We start from the raw sequence: 22351 nt of genomic DNA, 5'->3' as shown, positions 1-22351 counted from the left end.
ACATTCACATGCGATAGCATTCACAGATTTGCCGCCCCTCACGATGTCTTATTATTTTCTGCTTCTCCTCCAAATCAATGCTCTTGCGTTGTTTCTTGCTGCTGCTACCACTAGGGCTGGTTGCGCTGCGTTTGGGACCCATGATTAACTTTAGGGTGGATTGATTTTAATAAAATCTAATGAAAAGACAATGGAATAACGCTCACGATATGCGGGGGTAATCGAGACTGGATGCTGATGATGCTGCGGCGCTGCCGACGAGGCAAAACCAAGCATACACTGTTATACAGTTTGTAAACTTTTTATTTCGTAAGTATGGAAATCAAATTAAAAGTACTGAACACTACAATAGCCAAAACACATAAACCAGTAACATAGGGCATTTCTTATATCTATCAAAACATATTATGGATATATAGTTACTGTACTGTATCATTATATTGTATTTTGTATATTTTATATATTTTATATATTATATTTTTATTTTATATATATATATTTTTATATATTTTATAAAATATTTTTTTTATTTTATTTTATATATCGCTGTATTGCTTGTTTCTTTTATTTTGTTTTCTCCCCCTCACCTCACCTCCTGAGACAAAGAATTCTATATTGATTCTTTCTCTCCTCCCGGACACGTGCTTGTTCGCTCTCCTCCTCGTCTCGGCTTGTGCCCCGCCCCCTGTATCTCGTTTTCTTCCGCCTCTGCTCCTTCTTTCTCAAATCCACGTTCTCGCTTGGAGACTTTTCCCGGATTGTTTTTTTTCATCGTTCTGTTTGGATATTGTTGGAATATGTTTAAACCGCAGCCATGATGCTGACACCCCCCCCCCCCCCCCCCCCAGAATTTACATGTTTTAAACGTTTGCCAGTGTGTTCCCTGGTCAGAATAGGTACACCGTATCCCTGCGTGTCGTAAGAGACGACTAAGAGGGTTGGCGTCAGGAAGGGCATCCGGCCATAAAAACATTGCCTCAAAAAGAGAACCATGACAATCACAAGTACATATGGGCAGGGTGCAGCCCGAAGTGGAGATCGGTTTCTGAGGTTTGGGACATGGAATGTGGGGACAATGACAGGGAGATCAGGAGAAGTGGTGGAAGTATTGGTCAGAAGAAGAGTGGACATATGTTGTGTGTAAGAGACGAGATGGAAGGGAAGTGGTGTGAGAATGGTGAAGGGTAGGCAGGGACAGAAATACAAGTTTGTGCGGCAAGGGTGCCCGGAGGGCGTGAATGGTGTTGGTGTCCTGTTTTCTGAGGAGTTTGTAGACAGTGTGGTGAGTGTGACTAGAGTGAGTGATAGGTTGATGATGGTGAAAATGATGATTGGAAAGCTCTTGGTGAACGTCATCTCGGGATATGCTCCGCAGGTTGGTCAAAGCGATGAAGAGAAGGACAAGTTCTGGTGTGCGATAGAGAAGCTGATGGAAAACGTGAAAGATGAGGAAGTTGTTGTGGTGGGAGGAGACCTGAATGGACATGTGGGAAGGAGTATGGATGGTTTTGGGGGAGATCATGGGGGTTACGGATATGGTGTGAGAAATGGAGAAGGTGAAAGGATTTTGGAGTTTGCTGATGGAGCTGATTTGTTGATTTGTAATACTCAGTTCCAGAAAGAGGACAATAAGCTTGTTACATACACATCAGGTGGGTCGACGACAACCGTTGACTACCTGAAGGTGCGTCGGCGAGATAGGGGGCACCTCCGGGACACAAAGGTGATCCCGGGGGAGGAGGCTGTTTCACAGCACCACTTGGTTGTCTGCGACATAAGGGTGAAAGGTGCGAGGAGAGCTCGGCGGGTGAAGTACCAACCGAGAATGAAGGTGTGGAGGTTGAAAGAGGTGACAGTAAGGGAGGCATTAAAAGAGAGGCTGAGTAGGGTAGAGGATGATGTGGTTGAGCTTGAAAGTGATTGGATGTCAATGAAAGCTAGTCTGTTGGGAGCCGTTGGTGAGGTATGTGGATGGACAAAAGGACCACCGAGGCACTCGGAAACATGGTGGTGGGATGTTGAGGTTGGAAAGAGGATTGACGAGAAGAGGAAGAAGTTCAAAGAGTGGCAGAAGGCGAAGGGTACGGGAGCAGAAACAGCAGAGCATGAAAGTTATAAGGCAGCCAGGAAGGCTACAAAGAAAGAGGTAGCAAAGGCGCAGGAGGCATGTAGGAAAATGTTCGGAGAACGCTTGGATTCGGAAGAGGGTCAGAAAGCAGTATTCAGGATTGCAAAGCACATAGCGAAAGAGAGGTGTGATGTGATGGGGGTGAGTTGCTTGAAGGATGAAGTGGGACAAATCGTTGTCGACCCAGATGGAATTAAAGGAAGATGGAAAAGATATATGGAAATGCTGTTGAATACAGAGAATGAATGGGATGGCAACATAGAGAGTAACCCAGTTTTAGGACCGGCAGAGAAGATAACTGAGAAGGAAGTTGAGGAAGCGATAAAAGCAATGAAGAGTGGAAAAGCGGGAGGGCCGACGGGAGTTGTGGGAGATATGTTGAAGGCAGCAGGAAGTTTGGGTGTGAAGAGAATGACAGAGATCTGTAATCTGGTGGTGAAAGAAGGCCGCATTCCAGTGGATTGGGAACTGAGTACCCTCGTCCCTCTATACAAGGGGAAAGGTGACCCTCTGGAGTGTGGCTCGTACCGAGCGATAAAGTTATTGGAGCATGGAATGAAGGTATTGGAAAGGGTGTTGGAGAGGAGGATAAGGAAGAAAGTGAAGATCGACGAAATGCAGTTTGGATTTATGCCAGGAAGAGGAACGACAGATGCGCTTTTCATTGTGAGGCAGTTGCAGGAGAAGTACATGGATAAGAGGAAGAAGTTGTTTTTTGGGTTTGTTGATCTGGAGAAAGCATTCGATAGGGTTCCACGCAAAGTATTGACATGGGCATTGAGGAAGTTAGGAGTGGAGGAATGGTTGATCAGAGTAGTGATGGCAATGTACAAAAGAGCACGCACAGCTGTAAGGACGAAGGACGGGAACAGTGGTGAGTTTGAGGTGAAGGTGGGAGTGCATCAGGGGTCGGTACTAAGTCCACTACTATTTGTAGCTGTGATGGACGTGCTGGCTCAGACCGTAAAGGAGGGTTTACCGTGGGAGTTGTTGTATGCAGATGATCTGGTGTTGATTGCGGAAAGTATGGATGGACTGAAGGAAAAGATGAACAAGTGGAAGGAATGTATTGAGACAAAAGGTCTGAAGGTGAATATCGGAAAGACAAAGGTGATGGCAAGTAATAAAGCATGTGGTGAGGTGGAAAGAACTGGGAAGTGGCCGTGTGCTGTGTGCAGGAAGGGTGTCGGAGTGAACTCCATTTAATGTACAATGTGTGCTGAGTGGGTTCATCAAAAATGTAGTGGTCTGAGAGGGTCATTAACCAGTGTGGCAGCTACATTCAAATGTAAGGTGTGCACAGAGGGAGCTGCAGATGGAGGAAATGTTGAGTTGGATCTTGGAGACGGCGTGAAGCTGGAGGGTGTGAAAACATTTTGCTACCTCGGAGACATGCTGAATGGAGAAGGTGGATCAGACTCGGCAACGGTTGCTCGAGTGAGATGTGCATGGAAGAAGTTTCGGGAACTGAGTGGCGTGCTGATGAGGAGGAGAGTGTCGCTGAAGCTGAAGGGAAAGGTGTATGCTGCATGTGTGAGAAGTGTTATGATTTATGGGAGCGAGACATGGGTAATGAACGTAGAGCAGCAATGAAGGCTGGAAAGGGTGGAAATGCGAATGGTTCGATGGATGTGCGGAGTATCGTTGAGAGAGAGGAAGACAAATGATGAATTGCGAAAGATGATGGGAATATTGCCTGTGATTGATGCTGTGAAGAGGAACAGGTTGAGATGGTTTGGTCATGTATTGAGGAAGATGAAAGTGACTGGTTGAGAAGAGTGATGGAAGTTAATGTAGAAGGAAGTAGAGGACGGGGAAGACCGAGAAAGACTTGGCTAAAGATGGTGGAAAAAGAAATGCGGGCAAGGGGGTTAACAAGGAGAGATGCAGAAAATAGGGCAAAATGGAGAAGATTGTCATGGGGACCGCAAGGCTAACCCCTGCTCTAGCAGGGAACATGGCCTTAAAATGCATGTTGTTTGTTGTTGTACTGTATCATTATATGCCTGGCAGCACAATCTATTTTGTTTAAGAACAAGTGATGCATGCGTGAGCGCGCCCGCTCTAAGGCCACTTATGTCCGATACATCCTGTTGTCTGAACGGGTTTTTTTATCCTCATTATTTTCTTATTATTTTTATGGGCCACGGACGTATAAGCGATCGGACGTTGTTCGGACGGACGTAAAGCGATGCATGACTGTATATATATATATATTATGCACTAAAGAATTATATTCTGATATAATTCACATTTAAACACATTAATAAAAACCTACCGAAAGTCATGCATTGAGCCCTACAGCTGACAACCCCGACTTGGGAGGCACACACAGGACGGGCAGGCCGAGGCCACGCCCCGAGGAGCCGTGGTTGGTCATGGTTCTTGATTGACAGGAGGACCTTTTTTTTTTTTTTTTCTTTTTTTCTATACTGAATCGAGGCTCGTGAAAGAGCTGATAAGAAGGGACTGGTAAGAAGGGACTCGCTGATTGGCGAAGCACGGCCGATGACGTGAGAGCATGGGTGATAAAAGGACGCGCTAGCTGACATTTTGCTCGTCTCCCTTCTTCTCTTCTCTTCACTCGCTTCTTCTCTTCGCTTCTCTCTGCATCTGGTCTGGATCGCGGCAGTCGGCATTTGTCTCTCTCGTTCTGAACAATAAAGCGAACGATTGTGCTTGGACCACAGGCTCAAGGAAGCGATCGGACCGGCCGTGTTTGGAGACACCACTGGTGGACGTGCAGAGGCAAAGGGCAGGGCCGCGGACCGAGGGCTGCAGCTTCCTACCGGGGGTGACGGGGACAGGCCCGGATGGAGGAGCGAGCTGCACACGGCCCGTTAGATTCGCGCGGAAGGCCTGTTGCGCGCCGGCGGGCGCGGCCTCGTGGGCGAGGGCGTGCGGAGGCCTAGCAACGCAGGAGCGAGCGGTTCCCGCCAACACCCCGGACGATTTTGACGACCCCTGATGAGACCCCCCACCAGTGATCAGAGCTAAGTGAACGAAATAACCACACACCATTATTTTATATATCGTTATCTTTCCCTGTGTCCTTGTTTCAAGTCTGTTGTGGGGACATCCCCAATTTAGGAATTTATTTGACTGTGTTTTATTTTGTACTAGCAGAAGTACCCGGCATTGCCGGGCGGGGGAGGGGAGGGGAAGGGGGAGGGGGAGGGGGAGAGGGAGGGGGAAGGGGAGGGGAGGGGAACGGGGGGAGAGCGAGCCCCTTGGTAAAGCGAGCGATTTTTTTTTTCATAGCGTCATAGCGTCATAACGTTTCATAGCGTCATAGCGATTTTTTTTTTCATAGCGTCATAGCGTTCATAGCGTCATAGCGTTCATATCGTTCATAGCGTCATAGCGTTCATAGCGTTTCATAGCGTCATAGCGATTATTTTTTTCATAGCGTCATAGCGTCATATCGTTCATAGCGTTTCATAGCGTCATAGCCTTCATAGCCTTCATAGCGTCCATAACGTTCATAGCGTCATAGCGTTCATAGCGTTTCATAGCGATTTTTTTTTTCATAGCATCATAGCATTCATCGCGTCATCACGTGATCGCTCTGAGCGAATCAGCGCCCACCTGCTCTGATTCCGTTGATTCCGTGCGCTGAAATGCGCTGAGGTAAATATGAATAAAAAATATGGATCGTCAAATATTTTGAGTTCGGCCATGTTCGTCCCAGGCTCAATGGCCATGTCTATGTCAAATATCAAGCACGTAAGCCTCTCCATTTAGGAGTCTATCGGTAACATTACACACACACACACAGACACACACACACACACACACACACACACACACACACACACACAAACTGTGTTTTATATATATAGATTACCGGCATTTTTTTAATAAAGCCGGTATTTTTGGACATTTAAAATCCGGTTTCGTTCGAGTTTATTTATTGCAGGTTTGAGGACTGCCGATGGGATCCGTGCAGGTAAGTGCTCTTCAGCATCCTCCTTCAGAGGGTGTAATAACAGTTTGTTCCAATACTGCTTTTATAGACAGGGGGTTTGTAATCAAGTAATCAGCAGAGGTTGGGACACCTGTAGGAATTGTTTGCATCAACTTTCAAGGCTTGAAAAGCCTCTCACCTCTCCCCCCCCAACCCCCCCCCCCCACCACCCCCCCCCCTCCCCACGTGTATTAACTCCGCCACATTTGATGAACGCCTTGGAGTAACAGCTTGTTCGGCTATCCATTCCTTGAAAAGATTTTAATCGCCAGGAACGCAACATCATTTTAGCTTTTTTCTCCTTCATCAGTTTTTGCATAAATGAAAATTCACAGAAAATAAGAAAAATGTCCGCTAGTAGGGGCTGCAATCCCCACCAATGGGAATACATAAAACCTATTGAAACGTTATCCCACAAAAGGACACAAAAGTATTAAATTTTAAAAAATTAACAGCATCCTTAAACTTCTGCTTATCAAAACAATGAAAACTTGAGTATTTATTTATAGAAAATAATATTCTATCAAACCTGACACATAAAAACTTATTAAAAGAGCTAAAAAACCTTGTCAATTACTTTGAAGAGTGAATCCCTTACTAGTGCTAAATCCAAATTTGTATATCAAGTCGAAAAATCAAAAACCTCAACCGACTTGATATTGAGGCATTGAATCCTATCAAAGAACTCCAAAGTAGAATTAATGCACCAGAAAGTGTTAATACCAGAATTCTTCTCAATTGCCAAACAATATTACCTGAACTGTTCCCTAACAACTTGCAAGCCTGAGTTAACTATAACCGATAACTGTTTGGTGGTACATTGCCTGGCACCAGCTATAAACCTATACTTGCATGGATTCTTATAAAGCTTAGGAATCCAGAAAAACCAAGGAATACAAAGATTTACCTCTTTACATTTAATACTGAAATTGTTAATTAAAACTTCCTTATGCTCAGAGATAATATCCTGGAGCGACTTATGACAAGGAACATACACTGTGGCCCCGTTACAACGCGATCGTTGATGTCCATAAAATGTCATCGCAAAAAAAGCGGGGTCGCGCTAAATCGGGGTTCAGGAAAATCAACGTTCAAACTGACCCAATGTTGACCTAACATCCTAAAACATCCTAAAACAACAAATAAAAACATTCAAGAATATTAGCAATCATCATTTACAGTTTTTTTTTTTTAAGTGATCGAGTGTTCCTTGCTTGAACGTAGCATGTCACTGGCTGCGAGCGAAATCTAGAATGCTTCTGATTTGGAGGATTTTTATGTGGTCCACCTCCTGGGTCTCCAGCCAATGGAGGCTAGCCTCGAGGTGTTCAATGGCTTCAGACACTTTTGGGGGTGGGGGTGGAGGCTCTTCATTATCATCTTCTTGTGGCTCGAGAACCGGTACACTTGCCTCCGCCGGTGCTATAGTTACGTTACGGACGATCTCGGCGTCCGTCAGGTTCTCATATGTTGGGCATTCGTGTCGGCAGAGTGCCACTGGTGTAGCTCTTCTTTGCTCCATTCAGACAGCTTCTCTGCCTCACGCACATCTTCCTCTGTGAAGCCGTACAAATCTGGCTCGTCATCATCATCTTCCGTGGTAGATTGGCGTGATGAAAAGGCTGGCCCCAGACCCTTCTCCCAGCATTTCTCTACACATGACGAGCTGATTGCTGCCCAGGCCTTCCCACCTAAGTGGCAAACTTCCTTCACGTTCAGGCTTTTCAGATAGGCTTCAAGCGTTGTTGAGTCATCTACAATTCTACGAATTAATTCCCGCCTGTAATTCTGTTTGAACACGGAGATGATCCCCTGATTTAGGGACTGGATCTTGGATGTAGTGTTCTTAGGGAGGTAAGAAACTCGGATCTTTCGGTCACGGCTTACTAGGTTGGCAGCTGGCGGATGAGCGGGACAGTTGTCAAGCAAAAGAAGAGCTTTGGGTTCTAGCTTTTGCTTACGCAAATGAGCGCGGATGGCAGGGACAAAGGTTTTGTGAAACCAATCCTCAAAGATGACACTTGTCATCCAAGCATTGCTGCTGTGCATGTACTCGAACGGTAATGACTTCATGTTGACATGGTGGAAACAGCGGGGCGAGCGAGATTTGCCAATCATGAGCGGTTTGAACTTATGTGTTCCAGTCTTGTATACACAAAACAACAACGTCATGCGATCTTTGCATTGTTTGAACCCCTCACGTCGGTGGGCGTCATCTTTGCTAGCCAGTGTACGGTCTGGGATCATTTTGTAGCAGAGGCCTGTTTCGTCACAGTTGCACACTTGTTCTACCACATAGCCACCTTCTTCGAAGAGAGTTTTTAGTTCAGCCGGGTATTCGCTGGCGGCGGCACTGTCGGCTGGGCGAATTTCTCCTGACACTAACACTTGAGAAATTCCGTGACGGCGTTTAAACCGGTCTAGCCATCCATTGCTAGCTTTGAACTGTGAGGTTTCTCCGTTGATCTGCTTGTCAAACTTCTCGGCTTGAGCTTTGAGAATAGGACCGGAAATTGGAAGGCCTTCTGAGCGAGGTTGAATGAACCACTCGTACAGGGAGTCATCGAGGCTGACATCTTTGGCTGTCTTTAGGCGTTTGGCTTTTAGTCCTGTTTCTTCTTCAACTTTGCAAAGCGACGCACGTAACTTTTCTTCATGAAATTTCCAGCCACGAAGTGTTGATTCCGGTATCCCGAGGTCTCGTGCAACTTGAGTTTGACTTTTAGTCTTGATAGTGCCAAGTGCGTGAAGCTTATCTTTCACAGAAAAAGATTTTCTTTTTCTAGCAGTTTGTTCCATTTCCGGAAAGTAGTTCCGGAAATAGCAAAAAAAAAAAGGTCCAATGACTCATCGCGTTATATCCGAATTCATGTTAAATTGGGGCGCGTAAAATCGGGGTTTCACTGTATGTGCTATTCCCTATACTAGTGAAAGTAACCTGATCAATGCCTAGCTCTCTTAATAAAACCTCCACATAAAACCTTTTACAAACCACAAAAAAATCATTCGCAGCCTTATCTCCTGGAGCTATGGCGTATCTATCATGCAGATCCCGAATATCCTTACGAACACTCGGCTTGTTCCACTGGTTTAGACCGACCCAGTGAAAGCAAGCCCCAACTACTAAAAAAACTTAATGCTATTTTCCAGGACTTCCACAACTCTGTTAAACCATGTATTGAAACTGTTTACCGATAACTTAAACTTGGTGCACATTCTGTTAACAAAATTAGAGACAGAATTTACGATTGAAGACCTAATGCAGCTCCATTGTCGAGTTACTGGTTCCCTATATTTTGCTCCCATTTTCATCATCTATCTATAATTCCAGTAATCTCTGTCTGTCTGTCTGTACGTTTGTCTGTGACCGCTGTTTCTCGACAACCACGGGTCCGATATACTTTTAACTTGCCAGGTATATTGCTGGGGACCCGAGGATGTGCCTTTTCAAGGTTTCATATTAATCGGACAATTACTTACCGAGCTATGTCCAAAAAACGATTCAACCAATCAGAGAGCAGCGAACGATCGCGTGTGCCGAACGTGGAGGACACACTCTGCCTCGGATGGCACATTTGAGAGCGTATTCATTTATTTCACGTTTGCAAACTATGTTGGCGTTAAACTACGTTTTAAAACTAATAAAAACGAATTTGCGATTCATTCGCTTTCCTGCGCGTTTGTGCACGCGATGGCGATTTCTTTACCAAACTCCGGAAGCCGTTCGCTTTGGACCAAACCATTGCATGTAAATAGAGGGGGGGGTTCTGTGGTCGTTGCGAATGGACCAAACCATTCATGTAAATAGAGGGGGGGGATTGTCACTGTACTCGCAAGCCGTTCGCCGTTCGCTTTGGCGTTGCGAATGGACCAAACCATTTCATGTAAATAGAGGGGGGGGATATAATTTTAGATAGATATATAGTACGGGCATATATATAGTACGGGCATGCCCTAGTATCCCTAATTTCACTATTACTAATAATATTCAAATCCCCAGAAACTATGTGTCCACAAGGACCATACAAAAAGGGGAAGGTGAACATGCACAGTCAGTCTCCAAAATGTCCTTTACCATATCTATACTAAGAGTTTAAAGAAATTGACTAATTGATATGAAGGATTGTCCTATGGTCTTAGTGAAGATGAAATATATCATAAATACATCATGAAATGTAATAAAATATAACAAACACAGCCATTATCAACTCAAGAACAACTCTCCAAATGCACCTCACTACAGCCTGACTGCAACAAGACAAGGGACAATGAAGGGACGACTTGCTCAGGGCCAAAGAGAGAACGTCCAAGCCGACCTAGCAGGAATGGCTAATTGGGTCAACCAAGACAGCAGTAAAGCGTTTACACATAACACATCCAGATGAGCTTGTTTCTTAGAAATATGTCACGTGTAAATTACTTTTCTTTATGTATTGGCTATTGCTGCAATCTTGCAAAGCTATCATTCTCCCATGATGATTGAGTGAATTGAAGAGGAAGTATTGACCATTATGTATCAAATGTTTTCGGCAAAAAAAAGGAAAGGGAAGTGCAGCAAAACACAAATACGGCAACAGTTCTAGAATTTGGGAAGGAATAGAAATGGACATAGAGCCTGCAGAGCAAACAATGAATAACAGGTATGTACAAAGTGTGTCGCATCCATTTTCAAACCTGCTGAGTTCTGATATCTCTGCTGCGAGCAGCTCCAGTTCCTTGTTTGTTGCCGTATCAGTCGAAGCACTGGGAATTGCAGCCTCCTGATGTAATGAGAAAATTTAGGTTGACTAATCATTGTTTAATTTCATGTTCCAATACCTATACCACATAGGTCTGATACATCAACTACGTGGTAATGAGAAGAGAAATTTACTTGCAAATCCAACTCTAGCTAACTTTAGAATCTTGAGATATGTTTACCATTAATCAATTCTCAACATTACTCACACTTAATCCTCACCACCATTTCCCTTTCTCTCACCTCCTCTACAATTCGTCTAATACACTTTATTTATGCTATCATCTTCCCATTCAGCTGCTTAACTTCGCCCCCACCATATTTTTTTTACAGGATCTTAGGCTCGTAGTGGAGCTGCCACACACACATATCACACGCATGGACATACGATGAAATACAAGAGACACGATACAGGACTGTTAGATGAGACAAACATGGCCACTGTGCTTGGGGGAGGTGTGGTCACTTCCTGGGACAATCTGGGTACCAGCAACACCTCAACAATGATGGTGCCTTTCTCACTGCACTCAGCGGGACATTTCCTAAAGAGGAATTTCCTCCTCCCCATTGATGCCAACCTATGGTTGTTTGTCTTATCCTTTTAAATGCTGAACGTCAAGCAAGGAAGCAGCACGTGCCATTTTAAAATTCTCTAGTATGACTCGGCTAGGGTTTGAGCCCCCGACCTTCCAAACTGCAGATGCTCTGACTTAGTCTGGTAATACTTCCCAGTTTGTGCATACATAATTCATATATGGCTCCAAAAACACATGCACATCAACTTGGGTCTTTTACATTGACACTGTTTACAATTTCCAAGTGTTGCCTTTGGAGTAGCTCATCTTAACTGGGAAAACACGATTGGATCAAGAGAGGTGTGAGGCAAGGAGGCAAATCCCTAAATTAATGCTACACTATTATCTTTCCAAAAAAGGTGTATCAACGATGTATGACGATTAAAATCTATTTTTGTCAACCCACAGACTTAAACCACACTTTCCAAGGTGTTACCTGTGTCCTTTCTGATGGAGGAATCATTTCTTGAGTTAGGCTCACAGGTGGGTCAATACCCAAAGTGACCTTTTGCTGTATGAGGTACATTGCAAGAGCAAACTGCTCAGAGTTCAGCATGCCCTGTTGTCTTGTATCAGCCAGAGACCTAGAGGACAAATTAGGAATGCAAAGAGTGAGAGATTGAGAAGCACAGAACAACACTAATAATCCAATAATCTACTCACTAATAATTGTAAATTGACAATAAAGACTATAATGAAGTAAAATATCCACTATTTTAACAAAAGGAATGGGACAGAAAACCAAAAATATAAATGAATCCTCTCAAAATGTGTGTGCATATTTTTCTCACACTGCAAATAAATGTGTACAATTTAAAGGGGTCTTTTATTATTATTATTATTATTATTATTATCATTATTATGATTATTTAAAAAAAATTGTACATAAATTTGACCGGTCCCAGTGAACAGGTCCAAAAATGATACTGTTCTCGCATATTCTCGCCATGTGGTGATCATATCTACCAAGTTTGGTGAATTTGTGCAAAATATGATGCTGAATATGATATATTCAGCTGAATACGAGAATGAGAAGGTGTGTCTGTGTGTGTGTATGTTTGTGTATGTGTGTGCGGTGTGTGTGCATTCGCATGATAATGTAAAGCGCCATGAGGGTAGTTTACTCTGCTTGATGGGGCTATATAAGACTCCTTTATCTATATAATAATAGCGTAAGGACTCGACTTTGTTATCCCTTTTACGCCGCACCCAGTGACCCGATGCCCACGGCACGAATGGATTTACGATCTACGAACCGCGCTCTTTGTTTATCACGTACAGCCATACTCGAAAAATCTGAATTAGCCGACGTTGGGGCCCAAAAGCATCCGATTAACTGCCCATACGACGCCATCTTACGACGCCATCGTATTGGCGTCTGCTGGGCGAAGGCGAAGCGAGCCGTCCGCTGATTGGACAGGCGAAGGCGAAAGCAAGCCGTCCACTGAGTGGACAATCCAGAGCATGCATTTGTGCCGGTGTCGGCGATCGTTGTTCATATACGCACTCTTCATTCTCATCTTTCTTCCTAACTCTTACTTGGACAAGCAAATCCCCTATGCCATCCATAATGGTACACTCTATCCATACACCACATCCTCCCTTCCGTGGATGTTCCACGGGTTTCGGCTAGTTATTATTATTATTATTAAAACCGTTTCGGGGGAGATAGCATGATGGACAGACAGACAGACGGAGCCGATTACAATATTCCCCCGGTTTTTTTAAACAGGGATAATAATCACGTGGAAAGTCCATAACAATAACAATCACTGGTGAACACTTCCTCATATATTTATTTTGCACCTGCAATCCTTTCAAAAACTCCATTCTACATTTAATACTACATTACAATCACAACGTGATAATCTTTAGCAGTAACAAAATGAGAAGTTGCTTTCGGAGATTGTCCACTGTGCAGTAATATGTGGTCGGTGGAAGACGCTCAAATTTCTGGTGACAATTGAAGAATCTGTGTATGGAGTGGTTTGATTTATTGCAAGATTGAGGGTTGGCCCAAGGAAGTGACAGGTGACATTAGAATTGTTTAGCTGTGATAATGAGGTGTGATGGGGGGGGGGGGGGGGGGAGGTGGGAGAAGGAGCACGGGGGGTGGTGGAGAATCTATCTAGAGGCAAAAGTGCATGTGATATTACCAGACATGTGCCAGGATTTGTTGAGGAAGACCAGACAGCAGGAATATGTTCCGTGACTCCATGCCAGATACAAGGCCATCGTGATCTGTGTCAGCCTTGGCAAATATCTCGTCGTATGCAGCCTTTTCGGTTGCAGGAACCACCCAGGGTGCTGCCACAGCATTGGGCTAAGAAAATCACCAAGACGTTAACATCGTCTTTGCAATTACGCATTTATACAAATAACAATGGGATATTGAAGTTGAAAAAAATAGTCATCATAATACAGTATAAATAAATTTTAAAAATAGCACGTGTATGCCAATCAAATGGCATCAATCATACATCTAATTCTGCTCAATTTTCAATGTCTGTACCGGCCTTGGTGCACCCTTGGGTGAAAGGCTGCTTCCTGAACCAATGCTGGTGAGGCTACCGTGAGAGGGAGTTGAACGAAGGCTACTACGATGAGCTGGAGGGGAAGAAGGCAGCACAGACACAGCCCCTGCGAGCCCTGGTGTCTTTGCCCTCTTGCTTGGAGGAACAAAACGATGTGGGAGGGATGTTGGTAATGGCTCTTTTTCCAGCAGCCGGTACACAAGGTGCATCGCCTATGTACAAAGCAAGGTTTGGGCCCAAAATAAGACAATTCATACTTGCCCAAGCGCTTCCAAATTGGACCCGTTTGGCCCTTAAAGCATCCATGTCCACTTTGCAAGAGATTCCAAGCATATGTTAGCTTACGCAACACAGTACGTATTCAACCACCTGACCAGAACAAGTCATAAAATATCTGTGTATTGTACATGCTAATGTAATAAATTGATAAGATGACAAAAATCAACCTACAGGCCCGATTTTGGAACCAGCCAATTCCTTGACCTGTTCTGCACTGCCCTCTCTATGTTGGCCTCTCCAAGGGCAAGTGTCAATTGGCCATCCTCCATCCTCCTATATTTAAAGCTAGCAGGGGTACCCAGCATTGCTCGTAGGAGGGGGGTTGAGCCGCTGGGCTGGAGTGGGGTGGGGGGCAGGAGAGCTGGGATGAGAAGGGGCCAGGAGTGCCGGCAGGTGGGGGGCAGGAGAGCCGCCGTGGGGGGGGGAGGGGGGGAGCAAGAAATCCAACGAGATGGGGGAAGGAAGGTCGGGGGCAGGAGAACCACTAGGACAGGCGACAGGAGAACCGACCAGGTGGGAAGCAGGGGGGGAGAAAAGAGAAGGGGGAAGGGAGATCGATGGGGGTGGAGGGGGGGAGAGAGCCAGCGGCCAGGGGCAGGAGAACCACCAGAGCAGAAGGGCAGGACAGCTGGCCGGCTGGGGGGGGGGGGGGGAGGGGCCAGGACGATACCAATACGTTTGTTGTCAAAGTATGTTTTAAGTTTTGGAAAAGGACAGCAACACAATGAATTCACTCACAAAAAAGAGATATTTTTCTTTATACCAAATTCCTTCAAAAATACACATCGGCCAAGCAACGGAATTTTCGCACAAGTCCCACACTTCCGAACCAGAGAAGACACAGTGCTACATTGCTCAACAGGAGGCAACGACACATGGCCTGCTGCTACTCAATATTCAAAGGATGGCCAGTGCCCAAAAAAAATAATCTCAAGACAAAAAAATCATAAATTATAAAGTCATAAAAGATCCTTTTTGCACCACCAATAATGTATTTTAAATGACCAGATATTTTGGCATTGGGGTCAGAGTGGATGACTGGATGAGGGTTACTTTGACAAGCATTATTATGTCTTTGTGCAACGATATACACTTTGGTCTTTGGTCTAAAGTATGTGTTTAGCTTTGTCACAATGTTTTCATTGTTTTTAACATCTTCGTACTAAAATACACAATTTGGTGTCTGTTTGTCTGTCTATCTGTTTGACTGTATTTTTACCGTGATACATTCGGTCATTATTTATCCAATATCAATCAAACCTGACAGGAGGACTAAGGGTCACACAATGGAGGTTGTAACGACTTCATTTGACTCCCTCCACAAGGGGGGTTTCTGCATTGGGTGAAATCCGTGTTAAGGTGTATATCCATGTTAAGATAGCTAATCGTGGCATTTTTCCAAAGCTGCTTCTAACAACAAAAGCAATACCAACAATAACGATAATAGCATAATATTAATGTTATTACAAAACAATATTAATACGAATAATATCGCCTCTCCCCAAGGGGGTTTTCCCCAGACAAACGCCGTGTTAACGTGTATAAAAAGCTTATCATGAAGATTCATGGGGCAAGCCTATCAGAAGTAAACAAGACCAATAGTCTAACAATGTACCCAGTCTGAAGGTTGCGATATCCAGTCAATGGTGAAACTGCTAATGGGGAATCCGCGAATATCACGGATGGAAACCCTTACGTCATTTCCTCATTCTGCTTTAAACTCAATATCTCTATATTTTTTATTCCAAACAGCATAATTCATCATTCCAACCACAAATTTATATTGTAGTATTATTATATCAAAATATAATGTTAAATCACGATTGTATTGAGATATTATCAAACCAGCAAACCGTTATCATCTGTTAACTTCTGGATTTTGGAGCAAGGTGCATGTCGATCGCATTTTAAAATCATAATTGTATTGAGGAATTTCTGAAACCTCCTACCTACCTTATTGGGGTCCGCAACGGGTGTCTTAACTTAAGACACCCGTTGGGGACCCCAAAACGATCCACAGAAGGTTATTATATTTCCTTTGTGTGAAATATGCAACTGTAATGGTTACTAAATGCTGTCTCCCTGTCATGTGACCAGATCCTCAGCTCTAATTGGTGGATGTTTGTGAGGGACATACATTCACAGGATGGATAGACAAATGCTGTTCCAGACAGCATTGCCTTACGCTTACGGGCTATGCCGTAAAAATATTATAAACCACAAACACGTATGATTACCTTTTTAAACAGTCTCTACTGCTGTTTAACACTAAACTGAAATAAATCTGGAGGAATCCCGACATTCTTGAGGCATTTATGTTTATTATGTCCACCACAGACTTACGGACATGAGCCTAAATCTACTTTCATCTATATACCCCAAAGAGAATAATAACATTTCCTTTTCTGCCGCTCCCGTAGGGAGTGGGTGTACTGGTTGGTACAAAAAAGGCATTTTTAAATAGAGAAACAATGGTCCAAGACTGATGCTCACATAGATCGACAGGCTGCAGACCTTTCCACATGGGTTGTTGTAGTTGGTCATTTAAGGAATGACCTTTCGCAAAACCCACACTGTGTCCACTATCAGTAATTTGTCCTGTTTATCACCTGTCTCTAGAGAAATCTCTGTGAATTCATTCACTCGTGCTTTTCTCCGACAAGCTTTCAACTCATCCATCCAATGGCACTATTTGTAACCTCAATCCACTCATGCCCTGTTTTACTCCATGTGACTTCAGATCTATACCACAAGTTTACCTGCTTCCTTTTCTGTTAATGTCTATCCCCTTATAAATGCCTCAATGATATTACCTACCCTTCCATGAGCCTGAAACAAATTAAAAAATAAATATCATTCCAACTTCATCTTTAATAATGCTCGGGTCAAAACCATTTACTGTTTTTATATATATTTAAATCTTGAGTACATAGATGAAATACACGAAATAGAAACATGGATGTAGTAGTTACAAATACACCCTTTTAATACAGATTTTTACATACCACTGCAAATTCATCTTTGTCAAGGTGTCCATCACGATCAATATCACTGAGATCCCATACCTGGAAATAAACAACATTAGCAAATTGAGAATGCTGTATTACATACACAATAAATGATTTCGGGTTTGTAGGATGCAAATACGGTAATGGAAAGATTAGGTATTTAAAATTAGGAAGAGATATAAAAATCTCCCTCGGGTATTAGCATGGACCATTTCAAAAGGGGGAAGTGTGCATTGTTTATGTAGATGTGAACAACTTTGATAGCAATTTATGATGTGCCTTGGACAACACTGTTTTTGGCCTTCAGACTTCATTAGAAAAACAAAAAAACAATGAATGTAATGTAGAATGGGGAGACATTGATGACAACACAATTTTAATCTGTAAGCTCAAAAAAAGAATTAAATAATTTGTTTCCCAACCCCACCCCACACCTCACGCCTTACCTTCAACGCCAACACACTTATTTGTACAGTGTACAAAGTCGACGTTGATGGAAGAGTGAGGCAACAGAGGATAGGAGGTAACGCACTGACAGTAGTCAACTTGGAAGTCAGTTAACAATAATGCATTACACAAAGATGAAGCTGAATTTCTGAGCCTGTTGCTCCCACATCGCAGATAGGTCGGTGGCCCATGTCTGCTACCGCTCCCTTTCAGATCTTGCACATTCAACCCTTTCCATGCTCTGCCCACATTCTCTTTCCCTAATCACTCCCAACAGGTGTCTCCAGAGCACAACATTCTGCCAGTAACCCACTTCCAACGAAACGAACAAAAATGCTCAATCTCCACTCATTTGTTCCTCCCTTTCTCTCACCTGTAAACCAAGTTCAATATAATTATTCTTTCCAGGGCTTCAAGCAAGCTGTTCGCCTCATCATCAGGTAATCACCCATGCATATGCATGATCTTTTCTAATATCATTAACTCTTTGCAACCCCTCATTTCTTGGTTCGTGTTTTCTAAATTCTAACTCCACCCACCATTCCATTTTTTGTTCCATTGCTCTCTGATCCCAAGTGTCTCCTTCCTGTTTTTCCAGCCTCCTTGTTACTTTTTGAGCTTGCAACCATCCATCCAGCTCGTTCACCAGCCACCTATGTCCGCACCTCCTTCTACCCCCTCCTAAGGGCACCACTTTAATGCTCGTAAGTCAAAACGGTAGTACTACCCTGGGTGGTTGCTGTCTACAATCTACTACCTAAAAACCGGTCCAACCGGATGGATGTTTTTTTAGGAGACACCATCTCCTTACTGGATAGCTGTTGGCTCCCAAAGGGAGCTCGCTCATCCACCCTTTAACAGGTATTGTTTTTAGTCCTGCAGGGTGTCACAGTCACCCTCCACACTGACAAGCCAGTGAGGGTAGTCTGTTTAGTCAGTACCCGACCATGCGGCAGGTAGCACTGGGTTAAAAGTCAAAATATACCGTGGGATCTTTCGCTTTTAGATCCTAAATGTAGACGCAAGACCAGGTCACTCTACACTGGACATGCTGCTTCTGCTGTCTCAACAATGGATGGAGGTCCTCAATGCCAAACAGGAAATAAGAGCTGTCTCCCTCGACATATCACGTGCCTTCGATACGGTCTGGCACCCCGCTCTGCTCACCAAACTCTCCGCATTTGGTATCCATGGAAATCTCCACGCATGGCTGGAGGACTTCCTCTCTAGTCGTAGTCAACGTGTGGCCATGAATGGGTTTCTCTCATCTCCTCTTCCTGTTCAGACTGGAGTTCCCCAAGGCAGTGTTCTGGGCCCTGTGCTTTTTCTGGTCTTCATCAATGATCTCTCTGACTCTCTTGAAAATCCTCTCTATCTCTTTGCTGATGACTCCACTCTCTGCCGCTCCATTCCTCATCCCTCAGATAGGCAGTCTGCAGCCTCCTCGCTCTCTGCAGACCTGGACAAAATCACAGATTGGGCAAACAAGTGGAACATGTCTTTCAATCCTGACAAATCTCACACTCTTACGATGTCTCTCCGAAAAGGCCGACTGGACAACCCTCCCATCTACTTTCTGAATAATCCTCTCCAAGAAGTTCTGTCACTCCAGGTTTTGGGTCTCACTATCTGCCATGATCTTTCCTGGGAAAACCACATTTCCAAGCTGGCCTCCAAAGCCAGTCGCCGACTGGGCATCCTCCGTCGTGCGAAGTCCTTCCTTGGCACACCTGAGCTCCTCACCACATACAAGGCTTTCATCTGCAGCTCAATGGAGTACTGCTCTCCCCTCTGGGCTGGTGCTCCTGCCTCACACCTAGCTCGTCGTCACGCTGTTGAAACCACAGCGTTCAGAATCATTGGAATCTCCCGCGATGACGCTATCTCCGAGGGCCTTTCACTTAATCACCGCAGGCAGGTTGGTGGTCTTTCCGTCTTCTACCGACTCCTCTCCGGCCTTGCTCCCCCAGCTCTCTCTGGGCTCTGTCCCCCAAATATTCCTGCAGGTCGCACAAGATCTGCCTGCAACCCTCTTATGGTTAAACTGCCAAAATCAAGACTCTCTGCTCACCTTCACTCCTTCATTCCTCTTTTCTCCCGCCTCTGGAACAAACTCCCTCACTCTCTTCAATCCCACTCCTCCCTCTAGGTCTTTAAAACGGCTGTTCACCACCATCTCTTATCTTCCCCAATCCAAAACCTTGATCTTTTCTACCCCCGCTAATTTCACCCCAAATCCACTTTTTGAGGTGACTTTTGACTTCTTTCCTGGAAGTCCTTGGTGTCCTTCCGTTTTATACCTATCCTGCCTCCCCCCAGGCCCTCTCCCTCCAAAAACATCTCCTGATGTCCCTGCTCTCAAATGTTGTGTTTGTGTGCTTTCTCCCCTTCTCGCCCCATCTTGTCCACCGCTCCCCTTTTTATATACTTTGTTTGCTTGTTTGTTTGATAAATGTTAGCTCTTTCATGAGCCTCGACTCTGTATACAAAAAAAAAAAAAAAAAAAAAAGTGCCAGCTTTACATCCAGATGGTGTACCCACACAACCACCTGGACAAGCACACAGTCAGACAGACAGACAGACAGGCTCCTGCACCATGTTGACCATTTTTAGTGATGTCAGAACTTGCTCGCGACCAAACGCAGACTAGACAATACAACGGAAAGCACACAATAAACCGAGTTATTTCACCATGATGTATAATGATATGCCTGTTGATCTGCCGGCATAATGGTGCAGAAAGAACGCTATGTTTTCCATTCCAAAACAAAACTGATACTTTGAAGGTCGTCTTAAAGATATTAATTTATACAAAGGGCTGTTGGATAAATAAAGTATTAATAACAACAAAAAAAGACTTTACTCCTCAATATCTCTAGTGTGAAGCTCTAAAATCTTCAGCAAATGTCAAGAAGAACACTAGGATTAAACTTCACGATTGGAAGTATTACAAAGGGTCCTTAGTTAAATCTGCATTGATCCTACGTTTGACTGTATTACACCTACTTCAACTACTTTTGAAAAAGGCAACACACCCGGCCAAGAAGATCTAAGGGTAAGTTGGAGTTGAGCAGCACTGGTCTGACTTGCTCGCCTGTGAGAAGGCCAGACAATGGGCCCAAGCTGTTGAAGATTTCATCAAACTTTCGTTTTTCATCTGGCTGTAAAACACGCACAGTATGGCACACATTTAAATTCCTCTCCACAAAGTATGTTTGATGAAAGAAAAGATTACAATGGTGGAATCTGGTGTTGTCTCATGTATTCATCTGCGTACGTGCGCATGATTAGTGTTCCACCTCCGTGAACCCTATACCATGTAGAAAAAAACAATGAAGCCCCGTTCCTGCAAATATGAATATTGACTCAACTGACTGTTCTGACTATACTATTCAAATGCAGCTATGACATTAATTCATCTAGCTTGTAAAAAAAATACCAATACATGGCTGCATTATATTTTTACAAGAATTCAAAAAACATGTGTGTTTTTAAAAACCTCTTAATACAAAGAACTCCCATATAACAAAGTTTAAAATTTTTCCTTATTGAATTTCACTATATGGAGGTTTTGCGGTGTCATGCTATGTATGCTGCATCGTATACACCTCAAGGCACACCATTGTGCACTAGAGCAAAGACTTTGGTGTGTGCATGAATACATAATGACTGGATGGTTGTTCTGAAAGTGGAGGAACCTGCTATTATGGGAAAGGCTATTTGTCTCTATGTCCTTCTGCATAAATCTTCCTTTTTAATTTAGGGTTTGTATTAGTGGTAAATCCATTTTGACTTATTTTGTTTAATACGTGGAAGGTGGAAGAACTAGGTTAGATCTTTGTTGTTGTTTGTGAAATCTCAGTGAAGAATAGGTTATTAACATCAATGGTGCATGCAACACATCTGTTAATCTCTACAAGAGGCTACTGTGTATGCAGACGACTCCCTGCAATACATTTGTAAACAGGTGTAAAAATAGGTTTCTTTCAACCAACGTACCTCATAATAGCAAATATAGTTCCTATCTTACTGATGCTTTCATCAACTTTGAGCCGACTGGTAAATTGCATCACTTTCAAAGTAGCTGTTGTATAGCTGAATCAAACATAGAGTAAAAATGGTGCACTTATTGGTCATTTTCCTTCAATGTACTTGTGAGAACTAGAACATTTTCTAGCACTGTACAATAATTCAGGGAGGCCTCGTCTAGAATATGAGGTGCTCTTTGGGTCACCACATGTGAGGAGGGATGTAGACAGCATACACAAGGTTCAGCACAAAGCTAACAGATTGATTCTGTTGTAAAGTTAGAGCAAGTTACAAGCAGCGACTGATAGAGAGTGAGCGAGAGAGACAGACAGAGACAGACAGAGACAGAGAAAGCGAGACAGAGAGAGCGAGACAGAGAGAGCGAGACAGAGAGAGCAAAACAGAGAACGCAAGACAGAGAGAGCAAGCGAGAGAGACAGACAGAGACAGAGAGAGCGAGACAGAGAGAGCGAGACAGAGAAAGCGAGACAGAGAGAGCGAGACAGAGAGAGCGAGACAGAGAGAGCGAGACAGAGAGAGCGAGACAGAGGGCGACAGAGAGAGAGAGAGGGGAGAGAGAGACAGAGAGAGACAGGGAGAGGGAGGGAGAGTGAGAGGGAGAGAGGGAGAGAGAGAGGGGGAGGGG

At 44.0% G+C, this 22351-nt stretch overlaps 1 protein-coding gene across 2 annotated transcripts in view; it reads right to left on the bottom strand.

Annotated features, from left to right (window-relative positions):
• Nucleotides 1-22351, bottom strand: part of LOC137421594 (uncharacterized) — a 152513-nt gene that overhangs the window by 88355 nt on the left and 41807 nt on the right. For both annotated transcript variants that reach the window (XM_068107802.2, XM_068107803.2), the window contains 6 exons: nucleotides 20712-20837; nucleotides 17227-17286; nucleotides 13921-14154; nucleotides 13565-13731; nucleotides 11845-11992; nucleotides 10770-10855 (listed from right to left, as the gene is read on the bottom strand). In XM_068107802.2, coding sequence (XP_067963903.1) covers nucleotides 10770-10855; nucleotides 11845-11992; nucleotides 13565-13731; nucleotides 13921-14154; nucleotides 17227-17286; nucleotides 20712-20837 — 821 coding nt within the window. The remainder of the gene's footprint in view (nucleotides 1-10769; nucleotides 10856-11844; nucleotides 11993-13564; nucleotides 13732-13920; nucleotides 14155-17226; nucleotides 17287-20711; nucleotides 20838-22351) is intronic.

Source organism: Myxine glutinosa, chromosome 2, assembly GCF_964187855.1.
Source record: "Myxine glutinosa chromosome 2, kmMyxGlut1.1, whole genome shotgun sequence".
In the NCBI taxonomy this organism is placed as follows: Eukaryota; Metazoa; Chordata; class Myxini; order Myxiniformes; family Myxinidae; genus Myxine; species Myxine glutinosa.
This window is presented reverse-complemented; position numbering and strand designations above follow the sequence as displayed.